At 36.8% G+C, this 22,787-nt stretch overlaps 2 protein-coding genes across 4 annotated transcripts in view; both read right to left on the bottom strand.

Moving 5' to 3' along the window:
• LOC101620700 (ceruloplasmin) overlaps positions 1-13,224 on the bottom strand; it is a 61,024-nt gene extending 47,800 nt beyond the window's left edge. For all 3 annotated transcript variants that reach the window (XM_012724931.1, XM_012724930.1, XM_012724932.1), the window contains exons 1-5: positions 12,834-13,224; positions 6,537-6,784; positions 4,222-4,434; positions 3,399-3,569; positions 634-888 (exon numbers count right to left, since the gene is read on the bottom strand). In XM_012724931.1, coding sequence (XP_012580385.1) covers positions 634-888; positions 3,399-3,569; positions 4,222-4,434; positions 6,537-6,784; positions 12,834-12,973 — 1,027 coding nt within the window. In that variant the 5' untranslated portion in view covers positions 12,974-13,224. The remainder of the gene's footprint in view (positions 1-633; positions 889-3,398; positions 3,570-4,221; positions 4,435-6,536; positions 6,785-12,833) is intronic.
• A 9,194-nt stretch (positions 13,225-22,418) lies between these two features.
• The window catches only part of LOC101620230 (ceruloplasmin-like), a 34,943-nt gene continuing 34,574 nt past the window's right edge, over positions 22,419-22,787 (bottom strand). The window contains exon 18 of the mRNA XM_004682119.1: positions 22,419-22,577. Within this exon, the coding sequence (XP_004682176.1) occupies positions 22,419-22,577 (159 nt within the window). The remainder of the gene's footprint in view (positions 22,578-22,787) is intronic.

Here is a 22,787-nt window from a genome sequence, read left to right as displayed (position 1 = left end):
CTTTTGTCTTATCTTAAGGTCTCAGACAGGATGGAGAGAACATGTATTATTGTTCTCACACAAAATAGCTATGTACCTACTGCACTGGGTCTTTTGTTGCCAGGATCACATTTGGTAAGTGGTATTTATTTGAAGGTCCAAGTAACATACCTGGAGATCCATGTTAAACCCATTTTTCCAAATGAACAACGTTACAAACTAATATTTTTCAAGAGCTAGAAATGTCATACCATCTTATATTAAAAGGATAAGGAATTTATCATAATCTAAGGGACAGTTGGATTCAAATAAGGAAAGTGTTGGTTATATTTGGTAGAATCAAGTCAGAAATAGGCTACTTTCAGAACAATATATTAATAATACATCCTGGAGTTCACAATATTGCATATTTTATAAAGATGAGAAATCTTATATAGTACTATGTTCTTAGGACAGTAATATATTTCAGGGTCAATTATTCTTTTCCACAAATTATTACTTTATACTTTTTATTACTTTTAAATGCCTTGATTTTTCAGTTTTTACAAATTATAATATAATGCATAACATCATAGAAACAATATTAAGCTGCCAGTTAAAAATCATTCCAAGGATATTTAACTTCCATATTTTGATTCCCATTTAATTTCCTACCTTTCAGATGGTTTAGATTTTGACAGCTAAGCATCCATTCTCCAGGATTCTGAGCTACCATAAAAGCATCAACAAGGGTGGCAGGAAAGAGATTGATTGTTTCAACACGGTAGTTCTTGTTAGTCAACGTTTGTCCATGGAAGAAAGCTGAGTGTATGTCAACTTCATTACCCATACCAAAAAGATACCACTTCACTCTGTCCCCCGCACACATGGAGAGTCCTGGGAGACTTCCAAAACTGTATCCATTCACAGCTGCAAGTCAAGAACATAGATGGTGATTAAAGACACTGGTGCCTGGGAAGATTGTTGTTACAGAAAGAGAATCAACTTGGGATGGAAAATAGCTGGCACACTGCTATTAAGTATTGTCTCCTGTACTCAAATCAGACATAGCTTATTCACCACAATAGTCTTTCATTTTGGACCTGACTTCAGCTTCAGTCTTGTCAACCCAATATTAGCAAGATGAATATCCTACTGAAGATAGAGCCTATTTTCCCTCTTTGTTATAAATGATACATATGGATATATATGTGTGTGTTCATTTGTGTGCATACATATACAAAACATGCACATAATACAGTGAATAGGAAGAACATGAAGGGCTATTTATAGTCGATAATTAAAACCATGTTGTGGATCATATGATTTCACTGCTTTCTTTTTGTCTATCAGAACTTTAAAATTTTTTATTATTTATAGATATATTACATCATTGTTCATTTGAACAATGTATACTTTCTCCTCTCAGGGATAGTTTCCATAAAATTCCTATCACCAGTTCACCCATGCACCATCACCACAGTGCAGGGTGAACTGGTGGTGGGAGTTTATCACCATAATTCCTTATGCTATTCCCTCCCCTGTTTTGATTCCTCTGTTGCCCTTCCCTTGCAGAATTTCTGATTTATATTTGCCTGCGAATTTTGTTTTATTATTTATTGTTAATTGTTATTATTATTTTCCCAATCTCTTATATTCCTCCTATAAGTGGAAACACCTATATATATATATATATATATATATACACACACACACACATATACATATGTGTATATATATATATATTCCTTCTGGTTTATTTTGCTGAGAAAAAAAGAACTTTAAAAATTTTTATAGTGAATATGAATTGCTTTTATCAAAAGGTTTCTTTTTAAAGATTAGAAGACAGTATGGGGGGTCTTCTTGGTGGCATAAAGGGTTAAGTCTTAGCTCTAAGAAGCCACTTCATCACAAGTTCAATTCCCTGCCAGGGAGCTAATCCACATGGTGCAGAAGACCTCTGGTGTCTCATTCGCTGTTCCCCTCAGCAGTATATTTTAGTAGATCCACCTATTCTGCTCCTCACTTTGTCTCTGGTGAATCCTCTCACCCCCTACACCTCTGGCCTACTCCCCACTCTGGAATGCATGAACAGATAAAATCAATTTTAAAAAAAAAGGGACAACACTGGAAGATACATAGAGGGAACAAGTACGGGGGAGGACATTAGAGACCAAGGGTCTCTACACAATGGCCTAAAATTTCAAAAAAGTATGATGGCCCTGAGATGCTGAAGAACATTAGCATCACTGTTTAAATTGAATGTTCCTAGAGACAAAGTGGAAACATATTCTAGGAAGCACCATGAATACTCCAGATGCAATAGAGCTACCAAAATGAACTGTTGGGACTAGAAGTTTAAGTATTTTTCTCTTGACATCTATTTTTGTTAGTATATAACAAAGTCAGGTTTGATGAATGGGCAGAAGATCTTTCAGCCAGACATAAGCAAGCATTGAGGAAAAAAATGTATTTTTGCTAATTAGGTTATTATTCTACTTTGGTAGTACAGTTATTCTATTCTATTATTTTTTGTGTAAATGTTATTTTTCAGAAGCTAAAAACAAAAAAAAAATAAAAATCTGTACTTACTGGTTTACTTGATATGAAGGGATTTGATTTTTTTATACATGCACTTAAGGATAAGTAACAATCATACTGGGTTCACTATCTTGCATCTGAGAATTAAAGAGCAGCCTGTGCAGTAAAGCAAAAATTTCTAGAATAAATTGAACTAAAATATAGAAAAAAAATTATTCCAGAAAGGGAGAAAAGGACAGTATAAACATAAATTCCTTTTTGAAGTAGTGACTTAAATTATTTTCATAAATGTAGTTTGATGCTAAAAAATGTTAAGCAATTAGCTTAATAACTTCAGGCTGACTCAAACAGTTTTTAGAATGAGGTTGAAGGATAAATAAATACAAAAGAATATATATCCATTAAGCCATAACTGATCACATTTTGAAGAGAATTTAATATATTTGGCTTTGAGTTTTGATTTGATGTCAATGTTTAGCTAATTATCAAATTGTTTATCTGATCTGATTTAACATCAACATAGACCATAAACATACCACTTATTCAAGTGAGTGAGGTAAGCTAGAATTAATGGATCAAGAAGAAGATATTAAAAATTAATTAGTTTTTTTTAGTACCTCCCTGGTGGTCCAGGCTTAAATCTATGTGCTGTCACTGTGATGGCTTGAGTTCATTCCCCGCCAGGGACTACCTGACACATGACTTCAGCATTCATCCCCTGTCTTGTATACTACTCTCCTGTATTTCAGTAGATTTGCTTGTTCTGCTCCCTACTCCATCTCTGTTGAATCCTCTTATTCCCCATACCTCTTGCCTATACCCCAGTTCTTCCACATAAAAACAAAACAAAGCAAGAAAACCAAATGCTTAAAAAAAAAAAAAGTGTTCTGTAACCTTACAATACATTCTGTTACTCTCCAGGAAATCTTCATTGTCTTTGTCAACTTTCTCTGGTTCTGTGAAGCTTTTAATGTTGTCGTCTAGGTACCAGCTGAAATTTTCATCCACCACAGAAAACATCATCACGAATTCTTGGTCAATATTTTTTTCTTTTTCTTTATCCAGGATACCTGAATGAAAATTACTACTTCATTAGGCATTAATTGCTAGCATGTAGTTTAGCTTGTGATCTATGTTTTCTAAATATCTTAGTGTTTATTCTCCTAAGAACCACAATTAAAGATTAGTCATTCCATTTTACAGACCTGGCAACACTTAGGAAATTTTATGCTGGGCTTGGGAGACCCTCATTTATCTGACTGTCTATTGACCACATAGATGTTAACATGCTTTTTTGGCAAATGTGAAGGTTGGAACTCAAAGTTCTGTCTACATCTTCTGCTGCATATAGCCACAGGATGAGAAAACAAATCATTCTAATTTATAATAGCAACATGACTTACATTGTTTTACCAATGCAATACAGAAAACTGCAGCTCTGTTGCCATGGAGTGTCACTAGGGAGTCACATGTGTGAGACATCTTCAACACTGTTAGAAATTAGATAGCCTGGCCCCAAAGAGACAATAGGTCTCATGGCTTAGCAATATGTATGACTGTTTGCTATTTATCCTTCCTTTATTTATCCATCCCTTTTTTTAGAAACACCATTCTCTACTTAACCAACTTACCAACATAACAAGAAAGACTTAACGTACATTTAAAGAACAAACTTCATTATCTCTTGTCTTTTGATCATACACTATAAGCAACAAAATATACCTTTTTTACAGATTATTAAAGGTCCAATGAGTCCTGAGGCGATATCCTTTGGAGCATCAATGTGGGAATGGTAAATCCTGGTCACACAGTTGCCATCTTCCTCACCTGGACTTTGTTCCTGGTTGGCGTGCAGTATGTATGTATATGCCTCACCTGGATTTACTTTGTCATCTAACTTTTGAAAATCTGTGGTGTTATCAGGGTAGAGAGCTCCTGGGAAGAAACATGTAATGAAATCACAAATTAAATGTGTTAAATAGAATAGGTGGTTCAAAAATTCAGTGATGTTCTAGAGGAATGACAGGCCAATAGCTAGGGAGTCTGGAAAATTCACAGAAAAATTGGTAATTTTTTTTTATACTTGACTGAGTCTTCAGGGAGCAGGAACACATATATGAGGAATATAATGAGTTTGGGTTTGGAATATAAATACTCAGTTTTGTGTCTCTGTCCTGTCTCCCCTCTCCTATACAGTTGCTCCTTGAACAACACAAGTATGAACTGGTGGACTCACTTACATGAGGATTTTTTCAGTAAATATACTAAAATTTTTGGGGGAGAAATTATGACGATTTGAAAAAACTCACAGATGAACTACATAGCCCAGAATAGGAAAGCAAGTTATAAAAAAGTTAAGCATGCCATGGATGCATAAAATGTAGTAGATGTTGGGATATTTTACCATTTACTGTCATAAAATATACACAAACCTATTGTGAAAAGGTTAGAACACAGTGTGTGCTTTGAGCTATTTCCCGGTGAGAGAAATTTAAAATGTAAAGATGCCATATAAAATTATAACTGCATGAAATTAGCTGTAGTGCACACTGCATAGCTGTAATAACTTGGTAGTCACCTCCTACTGCTGTTGCAGCATGCTCAAGAATTGCAAGTATCTGTTTAAAATACCTGTTATGAAATATATATATGATCTGTACATAGACTTTTGGTGCTCAACAGAGTCAATACTCTTAACACCTCTGTTGTTCAAGGGTTAATTGTAATTAAAAACTTCTTAAGTAATATCAGCATTTGTCCATGAAATAACTAATACATTTTAGATTTTTTAATTTGGGAAAATCCCAAACATACAGAAATTGAGAGAGTAATATGATGAATTTCCATGCATCCATCTAAATGGCTTTAATCGTGAGCAAATAAATGTCAATCTTGCTTTATCCATACTCTACTCACTCCATTCACATTAAATAATCTTAAAGCATTAATTTCACTCATACATACTTGGCTATGTATCTTTAAAAGATAAGAAACTCTTTTTTTCTTTTTACAAAACTACAATTATTATATTTCAAAAATAATTAGTATCTTAGTATGCCATAAAATTATGAAAAAGAAGTAAGATAGCTTTCATTCTGTAAGTATGAATACAAGTTTAGGTCAGAAAAAGAGCCAAAGAGGTATATGGTCAAATCATTCACCTTCTAAAGAAATACTTCTTTGAAAAATGTTAATATTTATCAAATTTAATTTTATATTAATTTCTAGACTGGCTGTTTTTAACTTCAATAAAGTGTAGCATGGTCTCAGCATATTTATGTTAAGAACTAACATATATTGAGCTATTACTATGAAATCTTGTTCTTATTACATATATGAAGAAACTGATGCACAGAAAATTCCAATGATTTGACCAAGTTCATGCAGACAGTAAAAGGCTAAGTTCCACTCAAATCTTGTTCTGTTAATTTCAAAAAGCCCCTACTCTTAATCACAGGAAACACTACTTCTTTTCAAGGTCATTGGGTACCACATTTAAGTGGTCCAAGTTCTCCATTCATATGACTTTTGGTCAATTGTGTTACAAATGTGACCATGTGACTGAGGGTGAAACTAATCATGCTCAGTTTTAGGGGGTTCAAAGTTTATCTAAAGTTAAGATGGGAGGTGATGATGACCACAGCATATGCAGACTTAGGAACATCAGAGATAAGACAGTCATGTTTCATTTCCACTGCATTTTTGCTACTTCTGGGCCTTAATACATCCCAACTATTTTTCATAGCTTATTTACTTGGCAAGGAATTGGGCACTGGGATGAAGGTGCAGCTCTCAGTGATGCTAATTGTATGAAACTCCCTGAAATCCCATCACAGTCACATGTTACAAACACAAGTTATGCAAACGAGACATAGCATTATTGTAATGAATCAAAATACTTATTAATAAAATAGCTTATAGCTAAACAATATAGCTACAAGTCCTATTCAAAAGGGAGGTCCATAATTTCACAAGTTAAGAACTATTCTAGTATAAAATTGAAAGGAAATTCCAATTAATATATGAGCTGAACTTACCCTCATGTTCTTTATAGTAAGTTATTCCATGTGGATGAAAAGTATAAGGCCTAGAAGCAAAGTTTTTTAAATGTACATAAACTTTATCTCCAATTTCAGCTTTGATAATAGGACCTAAAAACCCCAGCCAGCCAGGTTTTTCTATCGTAGTCTTGAATGATTCATCTGTGTACTGAAGATAAATGGCTTTCTTGTATACACTTCCAATTCTATCTGGGCCGTTTTTAAGATAGGTGTCGGAATGTTCTCTGTAAAGGAAAAGAGGACAACTCTATCAGAAGCTACAGTTTCTGTGACCAAATTATAATTAGAGAGAAATTAGTGGCCACCTTACATGAAACATTGTCTATTACCACAGGGATGCCTTCGAACAAAGGTGTGGAGAATGGCAATTACCCTACTGTTTTAATTAGGTGTGGTGTCCCACACTAGGTGTATGGCTAAAGGTGCCATAAAAATTCAGTGCATCTTTTTACAGGGCAACCCAATGTGAACTGGATTGCCTGTCTGTGGGTCCTCACCCTCACCCACTCTCTTAAAAGTTCAATTGTACTGCAGATACACACACAAAGGGTCAACAATGGGTTTATTTACAAAGGGGAAAGGAAAAGAAACAACTCAGGGAAAGAGAGAGATACAAGTTAACTAGAACATCCTACCAGCTCTGCTAACTTGGAACTCCAGTAGCACATTGAAAGCTCATCAAGAGCCTAATGACCAGCCACCAGCCACCAGCAACGCAGTCCAGAGTGAGAGGGAGCATCTCAGGTGGCTCCCTCATATCTCCCCAAAAGTTCCAGAAAGCCTTCTTAGCTCCACCCTTGAGTCCTCACAGTTTTCTCTGTGATATTGTTGGGACTTGTAGTTTCCTGGAGTAGTGGGTAGAGTCCACAAAGCACTGCAGAGTTCCCTCAGGACATCCTTTCCCCCTAACAATCTTACCAGAGTACTGTTTCTAAGATTTTTATTTTAAACACTGGGGCATAAATGGCATATTAAAATTAAGCTATGAATTAAGATTGTTATTGCTTGTACTACTGGGAAAAAGTAGGATTTATAAGCAATAACCAATATGAATATTTGAGACTTCAACTTATGTATACCTTTTTTTCCCCTGAAAGTAAAAAGAATGGTGCTAACTGAATTTTATCATTTTTATTTCTTTTAGCATCATTAATAAAAACTGATACAACTTGAGTGTGGCTTTTTAAAATATTTTTTCAGCGCCCTCCCTGGTGACACAGCAGTTTAAAGCACAGCACTAAGAACCTAAAGCACTTCAGCATGAGTTTGATCCTCGCCCCAGAGGTGATCCACATGGCGTGGCAGACCTCTCCTGACCTGCCGGCTGCTCCCCTCAGCAGTGTACTTCGTCTATCTGCCTATTCTGCTCCCCACTCTGTCTCTGGTGAATCCTCTTACCACCCCCTGCACCCCAGTTCTGTATGCATAAAGAAATAAATCTTTAAAAGAATATATTTTCAAATTACTCCTGTGTTTTGCTAAAAATAACAACCTTGAATGTTTATATTCTGGTTAGCAGCTAATGTTGTTCAAAACTTTCCTAAATATATCACCACTTTGATGCCAGAAATTGAGGGGGGGGGGCGGGGAGAGAGAGAGCGCTAGTTTGGTATTCAAATTTTTGAAATAATTTTTATGTTTTGTCCTTACCAGAAGGCTCTGGATAGCCCAGCAGGGTCTAGTGTGAGCAATGCCATGTAGATTTAGGGGGAATAACTTAAAACGTGGACTTTGGCAAGGCTACTGAAATTGAAGCCTCCTCCATTAGAGGAAAAAAACAAAAACAATAGCTAGCATTCAGGCTGAGGATCTTGGGCTTGTGTTTGCTAACATATTTGTGTGTGTGACCTTTGACTCTTTGCTATTTTTCACTCAACCCCTGTGGGCAGGATAAGAAACAAAACTTTGTTTTGTTTCTTCAGCTGTTAGCTCATGGGAAAGAGTGAGAGATTTTTTCCTTCCTGTTCCTAGGACAAGAGTAAGGTTTGTCTGGGAGCTCTGTCTGGACTTTCCTTGTAGCAGAGTTTAAAGGCCTAGCTTTAAAAAAATCTGGGGTCCAATGCTCATATTTTTTAAGTTTTAATGAGCATAGGAATCTATTGTCGACCTTGATTAAAATGCAGATTCCCGACTTCAGCCCTATTGATTCGACTTATCTATCTACATTTATAATTCAAACCGTGTTCTGATGCTGCTCTGGGCTCATGTAACCTGAGTAGGGGAAGCTCTGCGGGAAAGGGGAAGAGTCGGCTGCCCAGTCCAGAGGCGGTGGAATTCCTCAAATTGTGAAGCAGAAGATGGCAGACTCCATTTTCTGAACTTGGTGTGGCCAGGTCTCTGTCAACATGGTTGAGGGGGGCCTTGTGTTAAGCTGGGTGCTGGAACCAGAGGGCATGGTCACCTGCTGTGGTTCAGGGGGTGGAACTTGGGCATTAAGGCTATGTATCTTTTCAAAAGGTGGCTCTTTATGACATCAGGAGCATGTCACATCCTATTTCAATACCTATAGTGGGCTTTATTAAACGTTTTTGTTGCATTCAATGTCTCTTGAATCATCTGAAAAAGGAGCATTACCTAAGCTACACAAAGAGTTTTGAAAGGTGAAAATTACTTTTAAAATAAGTGATAAAACTATTGATCTGAATTTAGGGTATTTTCGGGGTTTTTAACTTTCAGGTTTCCTTTTGCAAAAGAGGATTTTTGTCTTATCTTTTTTTGTGTATGAAACAAAATTGTCTTAACTAAATTGGGAAGGATTTCACATTTTGTGATAATTTGGGAGGTCTATTTGTTTATGCTCTGTCTCCAAAGGAACATCAAAGGGTCACTAGGCAGTATCTATTTCATTTCAACAGCACAGCTTGGGGGCAAAGGGCCAAATTCCTGGAAGCTTGAAGGAAGTTTGCCAGTCTTATATTCACTCAAATGGTTTATTATAGTTGTTCTTTGAATCAAAAAGGAATTCACATTACTTGGCATTTTTTTCCTATTGCCAATTATGATACACTCCTTTGTATTCATTATAGTAGTTACACCCTCCCCCTTTCTCGAAAATCACATCTCCTTTTCACCTTTCCCACCCCACAATTCTGATCATTTTATAGTCAACTACTGAACTTTCTGCTACATTCAGACCCAGAAGTGAATTTTGGATGGTGGGAGATTAAAACTTTTTATATTGCTTTAGATAATAACACTACTCTAAAGAATTCAGATGAACTTGTTTTAAATTTACACATGGTTACTAAAGTGTGAGTATTATATGAAAAGTTTCTGAATTCTTGCCTCCATTAATTGAGACATATTAGTTTCCTATTGCTGAATAAAAAATTATCACATAGAAACTTAAAACACATAATAATAAATGGAAACATTTATTATTCCCCAGTTCTGTTGGTCACACTCTGGCACAGTATGACTGATTTTCTGTTCAGGTTATTACAGGCTGAAATCAAAGCAAGTGTCAATAAGTGTCTGGAAAGTCTGTGAAGAAATCCACCTCCAAACTCATTCAGGCCATTGGCAGAATTCATTCATTGCAACTAAATATATTGACATACTGTTTCCTGCTGTCAGTCAAGGGTCTCTCCTGTATTTTATCTTTGCTTCTGCAGTAGGCCCTTCTATCTTCCAATCAGCAACAGCTTTTTAATCTCTCTCAAATCTCTCGAGTATCTGATTTCTCTGCTGTAAGCCCACCCAGATAATCAACCCATTTTAAAGTAAACTGTGCTACTGAGTATAAAATAAATCACAGGAGTGATGTTGCATTATATTATGGGTTCTGGTGAGTTAGGGTAGGACATCTTGAGGGAAACCATTAAAAAATTTCTGTCTAGGCCCTCCCTGGTGGCGCAGCGGGTTAGGACACAACATTGAGAAGCTAAAGCCATTTCCTCATGAGCTCGATCCCCGCCTGTCCCGGAGGTGACCACATGGCGTGGCAGACCTCTTCTGACCTGCCCGCTGCTCCCCTCAGCAGTGTACTTAGTGGATCTGCCTGTTCTGCTCCCCACTCTGCCTTTGGTGAAGCCTCTCGCCACCCCTGAGCCTCTGGCCTGTACCCCAGTTTTATGTACAAATAAATAAATATTTAAAAAAAAATTCTGTCTACTATACATAGGAACCACAAGGAAAACAATAAAATATTAACTGGTAGGAAAAGATTCATCCTAGGTCTACAGAGTACAAACAAGGGAATCATAGTTTCTAAGAGTAGTCTTACTGCACTAGCACCGCATGAAAACACTATCTAGTTGTCTAAATTCCCAGGGAAAACAAAAACTGTAATAATACATTGTAGAGCTTGAAAGGTGTGAAATGTCATAGTTAATTCCTTCATATAGGCCTTTTTGTATGAAATGTTGTGCCACATTTTATTTATATTTGAAAGTATTGATTATTCTAAGTGGCTGCTCCAAGTGATTTTATCTAATAATTGTATTTACTTAAAAGTCATTACACATTTTAAAGTATTTTAAGGGGGCAAAGTGTAAATATTTTATTTAAAAAAGATTTATTATTTATGCATACAAGAACTTGGGTATAGGCCTGAAGTATGGGGGCAGGGGTGAAAGGATTCACTAGAAACAGACTGGGGAGCAGAACAGGCAGACTGACTGAAATACACTGCTGAGGGAATCAGTGGGTGGGACAGGAGAGATCTGCCATGCCATTGGTCACCTACCTGGCCGGGGATTGAACTTGTGCTGCAGTAGCTGTGGATAGCTTCATATGGCTGTGTTTTAACCTTTTGTGCCACTAGAGAGGACCCCAAGCCCTCAAGCTCTTAACAAATTTCTCTCTCTTTTATTCTCAACTTTTTAGAATTAAAGGCTACTTTATTGAAAAATACTTGGGGGTAATATCTTTCATTTGTTTTATGCCCAGTAAAGCTGATTTGATTTTTAATCATGAGTAAAGGCAGAAAAATGGTGAGAGGGGGCATGAAATCGGACAGTACTTTTCTTTAATGTGTTGGTTTTTCTATAAAATCCTCACATAGTTTGCATTGTACTTAGAGAAAAAAAACTGGGTCTTTAAAAAATAATGGTGAAAACATGAAAATTGGTCATACTCCCAAGAAAAGAATACTACCTTGAAACCAGTTTAAAAAACTAATTGCAATAAGCTAGTTTTATTTAGAATCTTAGGTCAGAAACTTCCCCTATTGTATATTGTTAATTTAATAGGAAAACAATTTGATATTTTTATAAGTTAGATACTATTAAATTATTAGGTATTATAATAGATATTTTTAGCTAGGCATTAATTTGTTATTATGAAATAGCTCAAGTATTGATAAAATTAATGAGATTTGTATCTATGCATCAACAGAAGTCAACAATTACAAAATTTGGTATACTTGTTCAACTACTTTTTAAAACTACAATCTAAACAGCAAATGGTCATGAGTTCATTTGTGCTTTATCACTATCAATATGCATTTTAAGATAAAAATGGGTCTTTAATGATAAAATAAATATGGTGGCAAATATTTAATTACCATTATTAAAAATGATGGCCTAGGAATAGATAAACTCCACCACAAAATACCTCAAGGAAAACTACTTTCTTCTTTGTGTAAATGGTGAATATTGCTTGAAATGAGGGAACTTTCAACTGAAATATAAAAGCATTTGTGTTGCATGGAGATATAATGGTTGGGTTATAAAAGACAGGTAATAGAGAGAGACCAATTGATATCTGACATTTTTGTTCATAGATGATGTGCCATTCAGTGTACTAAAAGCTTCATATCCTTGCTCTTCAAATAATCTTACTGATAATCCTATTAGCTCCACTTTATAGAGATTAGGCTGCTGTAGCTGCAAACAGATGAATCCTGTCAGAGTTATCCAACAAGTATTAGGCAAATTCATATTTTTAAAAATTGTAACTGACCTAAAAATTATGTTTTGAAGGATTACAACATATTTTATCCTTCCTACTAAAAAGTTAGGAAATGTCTTTGCATTAACTTAAAAGATTTCTGTAAACAGACAAAAAGACAGCTTTGGTGGGTGAGGCAGTGACTCCGCAGAGGATAAGAAGCCTCACTGTTCCCATGGTCAAGAAAAAGCAGCTGGATAACCACTTGAAAAACCCCGTAACTTAGAGAATGTTTATTAAAAAATAGCTTGGGTTTCAAGTCCAGATTTTGCCGTTCGTGTGTATAACAAATTAAAGAAATATTTCATCTTCTTGGTTTTATTTTTTTAAACTGACAGTTTATAAATCTGTAACAATGAAAAACAATGAAAAGAGACTTACGTGTCAACGGAAATAAGCTTCTTTTCCCCATTATCAGAAGCATAGTTCCAGTTTGTTTCAATAATTCCAATGTAATAATGCTTCTCTTTAGCCCAGACTGAACTATAGAGTAGAAAAGTGCCAAGCAACAAAATCTTCATTTTTTATCTTCTTGTAGCCTGAGAAGCATTGAAATGAAATCAGAAGCAGGCAATTTTATAAATAAGGCTTTCTCCTTTTATTTGCTTGATTGACACAATTTAATGTTGCACAAGAACAAATTGTTTCGTTAAAGCAAATAACATTTTCCACTTCAGCTCGGTTCTCGTAAATCCAGAAAAAAAAAGTTTTCTGTTGCCAGGCTTCTCTGATTACAAATAAGACGTCCGCAGTTGTTATTGGAAGCCCTAGAGTCTGCATAACTCTGTACTTTCTTCCATTCATTGTGTAAATTCCGAGAGGGCAAGGATCATCTCTAAATACTCCCTTTGAGCCTATGAGGGACAGTGTCATCTACCCAGTAAAATTTTAATAAATCAGTATAAAGTTTTTGCAAAATGAATCAAATACTTTCAAAATCTTTCAACATGTCAGTGCAAGTTTAAGACATGAATCATGATATTTACTATGACAAATTTAAGTACTCACAAATAAGTTTATTTTGAAAGTTTGAGGATTTATCTTTTTTAAGGTCTGAACACTTTTGCAAAGGAAATTTACCAGTTTATTCTGTATCACTCTCCTTAAATAACCAGTAGAGCATAACAGGAATTGGTGATTTCACTTTCAATCCTCAAAATCATTCATAAACCTTACTTAAAAGACAAAGGTTGGTTTCAGTAAATAGAAAGTTTAGTAACCTGGGACTTCTCTCACTGACATGGATATGAATTTCAGAGTAAAGGATTTTTTCTTTAAACATTGTCTTTAGTCATGATGTATTTTTTTTTCTAAATTTTGGTTTAGGGTACATCATTTTTTATATTTGTCTTATTTCCATAGGATAGTTAATGGGGACAAGGACACCTTACAAATTGTTGCAAGAAACAAATGAGATAAAGCAGGTAAATAATTTAGCAAAGCACTTGGCACATATTAATGGCTCAATACTGACAGTTCTTGATCATGAGGTATCTTTTCTACGTTGATCATAATGGTGTACATTTTTATGCGAACATAAGTTTTTTCTAGAATACCTCAAAGAGTTATGTAAGTCTTTGCCAAAAGTTGTTTACACAAATAGTTTGGTCTAGGACCAAACACCCTGAGGTTCGAGCACTTCATTCATTTACGAGGCATTACTCAGAGTGTCTGTGTGCCGGCACTGTTCTCAGCAGCAAGGAAAGCACAGTGAATAACGCAGATGTGAATGCTGCCCTCAGCAACTGCTTTTGAGAGTCCAACAATAGGCAAATGGAGTGAAGTACAGAATACTAACAGTGTCCTATAGAGAAAAACAAAACCAGGAAGGACAATAATGAATGCTGGGGAAAACAGCAAGATGAATATCAAAATTTGGTGGTACCATATGACCTCAGACAATTTCCTCATCTGCCTTAGTTTCTTCATCTTTAAAATCTCAGACTTAGAGGGCTATTGTCCAGAGTAATCACAATGATCCCTATAAGGCACACAGAGGAGACGCGCCTCTCTCCAGCTGCCATTAATCTTAACTAATTGTCCTTCTAGAGAAAACTGAGCCACAGAGCCTGGGGTGTTCCAAACTTCCTTCTCAAACAACTTAAAACAACTGTGTCCTTATTTTCATTGAGGCGAACAGAGTGGGGCTAAACTCTTGCCAGACACCATTGGTCCAGTCTTGTGCCTCATAGGATGCTGTTTCTTTTTCAAACATGAGTGCTCAGAGGGATTCCTTTTTCCAAATGGTCCACGCTATCTTTAAGACCTTCATCTTCAGAGACAGCAACTTTCATCTGATTGGCACAAAGCCACTGCGAGTTAAGCGACTTCCCAGCACTTCCTTCTTTTTCTCACCGTCTATTCCATATTCCAACTCTGCCTCGGGGTGGAAAGATGGCAATCAGAGCACAATTTCTGGAGTCACTTCTTCCAGCAAATTTTACCCCTTAAAACTTCTCAGTTACTCAGGGCCCTCCCTGGTGGCACAGCAGGTTAACGCACAGCACTAAGAAGCTAAAGCCACTTCCTCATGAGTTCAAACCACGGAGCCCCTCCCTACCCTCCCCCCCTCCAGTGATCCACATGGCCCCACAGACCTCCGCCGACAGCCCCACCCCCCACCCTCCTCAGCAGTGTATTCATCAGTGGGCCTACTGTGCTCCCCACTCTGTCTCTGGTGAATCCTCTCACTGCCCCTGCTCCTCTGGCCTGTACCCCACCCAGGTCCCCCAGTTCTGTATGCATAAATAAATAAATCTTAAAAAAAAAATGGCCCTCCCTGGTGGCGCAGTGGGTTAAAGCACAGCACTAAGAAGCAAAGTCACTTCAGCATGAGTTCTATCCCCTCCTGCCCTGGAGGTGACCACATGGTGCAGCAGACCGCTCCTGCCCCACCTGCTGCTCCCCTCAGCAGTGTACTTCATCTCTGCCTGTTCTGCTCCCCATTCTGTCTCTGGTGAATCCTCTCAATGCCCCTGTACCTCTGGCCTGTACCCCAGTTCCTTATGCATAAATAAATAAATCTAAAAAAATAAAATAAAATAAATAAAAATAAATTAAAAAAAAAACCAAAAAACAAAAACTGCTCAGTTACACTACTTTCATGGTAATTGAAATGGTTCAAAAGTAAAATTCCCAATTGTAAATTTTTATGGTGTAATGCAGGGATGGGTATTGTGTAACCATCTCAGGTCAGGCAAGTTTATTGCTGATTTGGGCAAACAGGAAAGAGTCTTGGAGCCCTCAGTCTTGCATTATCATGTGTAGGCAATAAACCTAGGAGGAAAACAAGGATGCAGGTGGTAGCCACATAGGCTAGTGGTGGGGAAGCAAAACAGAGCCTGAGTGACTTCATTTTCCTCAGGGTCCTTTTTTTTTGCAGTATAATCTACACATTACTTTTCTGCAACTTCTCCTTGGCAAGGAGTATCAACACTAACTTAGAAAAACAATACAGGTGTAATAGAATGCAATTAACACTGAAGGTTGAAACCTTTGAACATGGATAGGGGATGTGTGTATAGAAAACTCCACATGTGGCTTCTGGTTTCCACTCCAGCTGTGATTTGCAGCCACAAACTCCCAGGCTGTACTCTGAGACTGGCAGAACATATACTTCATACTCCCATAGGGGTTATCACCCATTCCCCAGAGTGTCACTCTGACACTCTGGCCTCCATAGCTGTCTATGAAACGAACAGACCCCTGAACTAAAGCCAACCCTTTGCTCATAGGTTGGGGAACCATGCATAGCAACTCCACATGTGGCCTCTGGTCCCTCTCTGAAGGTCAAAACCCTTTCACAGCAGCCCCCCCTCTCATGGGAGTTAACTGCTGGTGCTCTCGTAATTGTCTCTAATTCTAGCAAGCATGCATTGGGACATGCATCTAAGTTGGCTCAATCTACATCTATTCTTAGTAGATCTACCTACATTTGGGCACATGTTACTTTAAGAGGCCTACTTTGGCGTCCTTTACAGTTGCTTAACAATTCCTCATGACTTCCTGACCTTGGCACCAGCTTTTGGACTTATCTAAGTTGGTCTTTTGATACAAACTCTGCATGGCTGCAGCGTCCCTGTCAAAGGCTTCTTCCCTCAACCAATCTTGTGCTGCTGCAAGCCTCCCCCTGCCCCCAATCTAACTTGTTCATGGGGACAGTTGCTACCTGGCTTTGTCTACTGCAGCTCCTTGGCTGGTTGTGCACAGCCATCCACTGAGACCCTGGGTATGCCAGGAAGCATACAAGGCTGCTTTAGGCCACTGAGACTTACTGGTTACCCCTTGATTTTCATTTCCTGAGGCATGCAAATGATACATCCACCCCCAGGTCATGTAGACATAGCCAATCTATCAAAATTTCCCTGCCTTCTGATGGAATTGTTTGTTCAAGTCTCAGTTTTATCTTTGTGTTACAGCTGGGTGAGCGCCAAAAAGCAGTCCGCTTTTTCCCATGAGTCTGCTACCTCCCTGGCCATCTCCTCCTCCACACAAGTTCTCAGATGTTCCCACAGCGTCAACTTATCCTTCCATTCCTGTGCTCCCATGGCGCACCCAGTGTTGCCTTTGACTCTATTTGCAGAGCTGCGAGGGAACGCTCATCCTCCAGCCCCTGCCTCTGAGCAGCACCAGGTCTGTCCAGTGTTTCCCCTACTGTTTGCTTGAGTCCTTTCCATTTGTACTGAGGATCTATGTCTACCTCTGGTCATTCATGGGAAGGTACCCACAAAAAGGAGGCTGGCCACTGAGTACAAATGCTCAAGGCCTATTACCACTCAGTCCCTCCTAAGGTCTTCAGAGGGCTCCATATCCATATGTGTCAAATTTTTGATGACTTTCATCACTTGGTGTGTCCTTTGGCTGTGTTGAATCTTGTTGACTACATCTCTTGTTGTGCAAGTGACCTCCCAGACTGGGCAGGTTCATCGTTGATCTGGGCAAATGGAAGAGTCTGGGAGCCTTTGATAGATTTGATAGGTCTTTAATGCTGAAAGAGGGAACCAGGTATATAGACAGACCAGCAGGTTGGGAGGCAGTCAGGTGGGAAGGCAGGGGTGGCATAGGGGTGTCCAGGAGGCAGGCAGAAACTGAACCTCCCGGCCCCTGTGATCTCCATGCTTCTCTTTGTGCTTCTCCATGCTCTTCAGCTTCTCTTCTTCCTCTTTTGATATCTCTAAACCTTTCTCAATATTCTTATCAATTTCTCCTCTCTAAATTTTCCACTTTGACCCAGGCATCTGCATTTATATAAGTGTGCATACCATGCTCTCTGATTTCTTGCCTTGGGTGCACACTTCCAAGTGCTTTTTACATTAACACATTATCACATGTGAATGCAATGAAACTTAACAGGAAACCTAGGAAGAAAATAATGCTACAGATGTCAGCCATAGAGGCTAGTGGGAGGTGAAAAAGAGCCTGAGTAGTCACTCCATTTTGTTATAGGGCTAAAGTCCATTTCTGTTGTTTTTGTGAATAGTGACCCTTATCATTAAGGATAGTGTTGCAGGAGTAGGAACAATGCTCTGTGCCTTAGGATAAGAAGACTAGATAAGGAAAGATTACTGAGGGTTAATAGCATCATCCATCCACACAATCAATGCAAACTTCCTCCAAAGCTGGTACATAAAAGTGAACCTTGAGTAAAGTTTCAATATAAAATTTCTGCACTCAGGAAATGAATAAAAACAGTGAGGAGAGATAAAGAGAGGCTTTGCAATGTAGAACACAGTGAGAAGTAGAAGAAAACTATACACTATACTAAATTGCCTGTCCTCTTAGCTATTATCTGTCAAAATGTCTTTCACCATAGAACCAAAGTGTGTACCACTGTAATAAAGAATTACTAATGCCTTCTAACTTTTAGTAACCTAAGTTACATAATACATGTTTTCATCAGTTCCCATAATTTTTCTTGTTTTTTTTGGAGAGATTTCTGGACTGTTTGTGTCTTAAATACACTTAACAATTGAGATTCATGGGTTGATAATGGCTATCATTGAGGAAGTAGCCTTTTACTTTATTTTCTACTATACCTGTATTTGTCCTTTATTGTTTCTGTTGATGCACAAGAACCATTGATAAATCTTAATCTCTAATCCCATGACAACAGAGTTAGTAAGAAACAAATAACTATGCTCTTTGTGACAGCAGGAGACTGTAAAGTATAAAATAACTAGTCATTGTATCACAACCATGCTACTATCCCTTTTACAGGAAATTGTGTAACTCTGGAATTTTCCCATGTATGTGGCCACAAACTGAAATTGGATAATGAGTCCACTTACTTAACCTAACACAGGTGATCATGGTTGAGGTTCTTATCTTCTATTGATCAGTTCATGACTGTTTAGGGAACATTCACACTAGTGTGTCTTTGATTGCTTCATCTCCTTTGGCTGCCTTTGAATTGGTCAAGGTCCTATGCATCATTTCCGAGCATGTAGAGGGGTCACAGGCAGGGGAAAAGAAAAAGCCAAGACTCTAATCTAGAAAAATCCTTGATGGTGTTGATGACTACAGTACTACGGGAAAAGGGTTATTTTTGAATGGAATAAGAATTTCAGTTATTCCTTATGCCTGTTTTTTTTTCTTTCTTTGAGGGTTTTGGAATTCAAGTTTTCCATTTACTTGTTTTTGAAGGGGATTTCCATTCTTGGATTTCTTTTTTTAAAAAATTAAAGAATGAAAAAAATTAAAGAAAGACTTATTCACAAGGTTTGATTCCATAGAAATTTAATTTATGATTTTCCAGAAACATTTCCTTTCATTACAACCCTAATCTTATCCCTCTTGCTTGTACACCATGCTCTGTTAAAAATGAAGTCAGGAATTTTTACGTTGGTTCTGGGAAATTGGAATTTACCTGTTTTTGTAACCTGTAGTCTTTGAAGAGCAGGACACATGATAGGGTATGCATTTGTACTTTAAAGAATGATTAAAATGCTTCCCATATTATGTAAATCTTTTAAAATATTTGCAAATAGTACAGTTTAAGTTAAAGACTTGTATGTGTATTAGCTAGATTTCAGTTGCCACTGTTTCTTTGTCTCTTTTACCTAGTTCTCCTGTCATTTATTAAAAGTATTATTCCACTCTTACAGACTCTATTCCAGTGGCACAGTTTATGGAAAAAGGAAAGCTCTCACACAAATTTTTTCAAAAACCTTTTATTTCAAGCTAGTCTTCCAAGCACACGGTACAAGTCTGACTTCCTAGTATATAGTCAGGCTAATCTTCTTACTACATAGTCTTTAGCTACCCCCCTCCAGGCTCCTTCATCCTTGGAGTTTTTCTTCTTTTGTAGTGTTAGCTCTACGGCTGGACTTGCAAACATTCATATGAAGGAGATTTTTTTTTAAAGATTTATTTATTTATTCATATAGAACTGGGGTACAGGCCAGAGATGTGGAGGGTGAGAGGATTCACCAGAGACAGAGCAGGGAGCAGAACAGACAGATCGACGAAGTACACTGCTGAGGGGAGCAGCGGGCGTGGAAGGAGAGGTCTGTCTTGCCATGTGGATCTCCTCCCTGGCAGGCGGGAATTGAACTCATGTGGAAGTGGCTTAAGCTTCTCAGTGCTGTGCTTTAACCCGCTGTGCCACCAGGGAGGGCCCATGAAGGAGATTTTTATCCTGTAGTAAAGAAATTTTCATAAAGTTCTAAATTGAATATTAAACTGAATTTTTATATCATATCTTTAAGTAAAAACACAAAATCTATATAAGTTTTAAGGGCACCTTTAAATGACCATTGTTTTAGTAAAAAAAAAAAATTAAAAGTATTTGTAATATTAATTAAATAACAACTTTGTTATCACTTCTCCCATGGGGATTCAACCAGGTTTGACTTTATATTATTTGTAATACAAAATCTATCAATAGATTTCAAAGAAACATGTTATCAAAGGGAGACTTGTTTTATGCACAGCATGAATTTCATTTAGTAATGAAAATGAACAACTATCAGTTATAGTAATAAAAGTCATAATCATTGTAATTATATTGGCAATAAAATAATTATTCATATCAATAGGATGCTATAGGTAAAATTATATTTAGACTAATATATTTTTAATTTTATAGGAAATGCAGTCTTTATATTTCAGAGAGGATTTTTGTATTCTTATAAAAAGTGAGATATAGAATAAAAAATTTTATTAAGATGAAGGAAATGACAAACACTAGGGCTACATCAAACCAAACAGCTTCAGCATAGCAAAAGAGATATTAACCAGAAAAAAGAGAAACCTATTGACTAGAAAAAAAATCTTTGCACTCCATAACAACAGATAAGGGGCTGACAACGAAAACAAAGCTAACAATTAGGTCAAGAAATGGACAGAAGAATTTAAAAGACACTTCTGTAAAGAGGAATTGTAAATGGCCAACAGGCATATAAAAAAATGTTCAACATCCCTTATAATCAGGGAATTGCAAATCAAAACCAAAATGAGATACCACCTCACACCAGTGAGAGTGGGCACATATCAAAAAAACTAATAACAACAAATGTTGGTGAGGATGCAGTGGAAAAGGAACTCTCCTACATTGCTATTGGGAGTGCAAACTGGTACAACTACTATGGAAAGCTGTATGGTGATTCCTCACACTACTAAAAATGGAGCTACCATAAAACCCAGACTTCCACTCCTAGGATTCTACCTAAAGGCCACAAAAACAATGCAAAAACATACATGAACACCTATGTTAATTGCAGCACTATTTACATTAGGAAAAACATGAAAACAACCTATAAAACAAAATTAAAACAAAACTATATGATTGGATCAAAAAGATGTATTATATATATACAATGGAATACTACTCAACAATCAAAAAAGATAAACTCATGGATTTGCAGCAATGTGGACGGAGCTAGAAGGGATTATACTCAGTGAAATAAGTCAGAAGGAAAAAGAAAAATTTCAAGTGGTTTCACTTATAGGAAGAATATAAGGAAACCAAAAAAGACATAGGAGAAAAATTATATTGTTATTACAATACAAAACACAGCAAAACAAAAAACAGATAATTATAAACCAGAGATCTCCTACAGGGGAGAGTTAGGGAGAAGGATCAGAAGGAGAGAGAGGGGAATGTGGGAGACTATGGTGATAATACGTGGGTGAATTGGGGAGGGAATAAACATTGTTTTAAAATGAAAAAATTCTGTACTATATCCATGTTATAAGTTTGTGTTGGCTGTTTATGAGAAAATTCCTATAGGTGAATCCTCACATTTCAAATACTTGTTGCTCCGTGGTCAACTGTAGACTTATTTTTACCACTCAATATTGTATTAGTTAACCATTTCTCATTAAAATTTTAAGGTATTATATTTAAAGTTGGATAATACTTAGACAATAATTATAAAATTTATAGTAGATAATTTGCTTTTTTTTCAATTTTTCACTAGATAAAATAATATGGTGATAAATATTTTCAGGCATTATTGATAATTTTCTAAGATCAATTACCAGGGAGAATTATGGTGCTAAAATATAAGATTTATTGGTAAATTTCTATCAAGAACTACAGACTCAAGTACCACCAAAGTATATGCAAGTATCTATCTCACCACATCATTATTTATACTCTTCAAAAAAAGCTTTGTCATAACTGAATAACATCCTCACTTAAAAAAATTATCTTACTTTCAAGCACAGTTTTATGTGATTTGAGAATTAGCATTGTTATGTATCTTTAGATAGGTTCACTTTCAATGAATTATTGTTCAAGTATCCTTTGCATATATTATATGAATCTGGAAATTCTAGAGTATCTTCTATCAGAGCAGAAATATTTCCTGATGATAATGAAAATAAAACTAGATTTTCTTCAACACAAAACAATCATCTTGGAATGACTGAGTAGTGTGTGATGTCATGTAAAAGTTCAGGGATCAAGATAACCTTACATAAATATTGACCTGTTAAATGATTTATTTAATAGTTCTTACCTTTTCATTCAATTACAGTGTAAATGCTTTCCATTCCAGCATCAATGTGATTATTAACATGACAATGAAATAACCAGGTTCCAACATCTCGTGGATACATTTTTATAGTTTGATAGGTCCCAGGGGGAAGGTCATAAACATCTGAGCGATATACTCCAGAATCCTTGAAAAGAGGGAAAACACCATTAAATGGCTCGTCATTTACACATCTTACCATTTGCTTTAACTCTCCGATTCTGATATGCTTTGCTGGAAAATTTAGGAGCCCTTGCCTTTATCTGAGTAGAAACGAAAGTTTCACAGAGAAGCAAGTCCCAGACTATTATGATGATAGGCCACAGAGAAATATTTCACGTAAAAAAAATTTTTTTTT

The sequence above is a fragment of the Condylura cristata genome, unplaced genomic scaffold, assembly GCF_000260355.1.
Source record: "Condylura cristata isolate star-nosed mole 26May11 unplaced genomic scaffold, ConCri1.0 scaffold00014, whole genome shotgun sequence".
Classification (NCBI taxonomy): Eukaryota; Metazoa; Chordata; class Mammalia; order Eulipotyphla; family Talpidae; genus Condylura; species Condylura cristata.
This window is presented reverse-complemented; position numbering and strand designations above follow the sequence as displayed.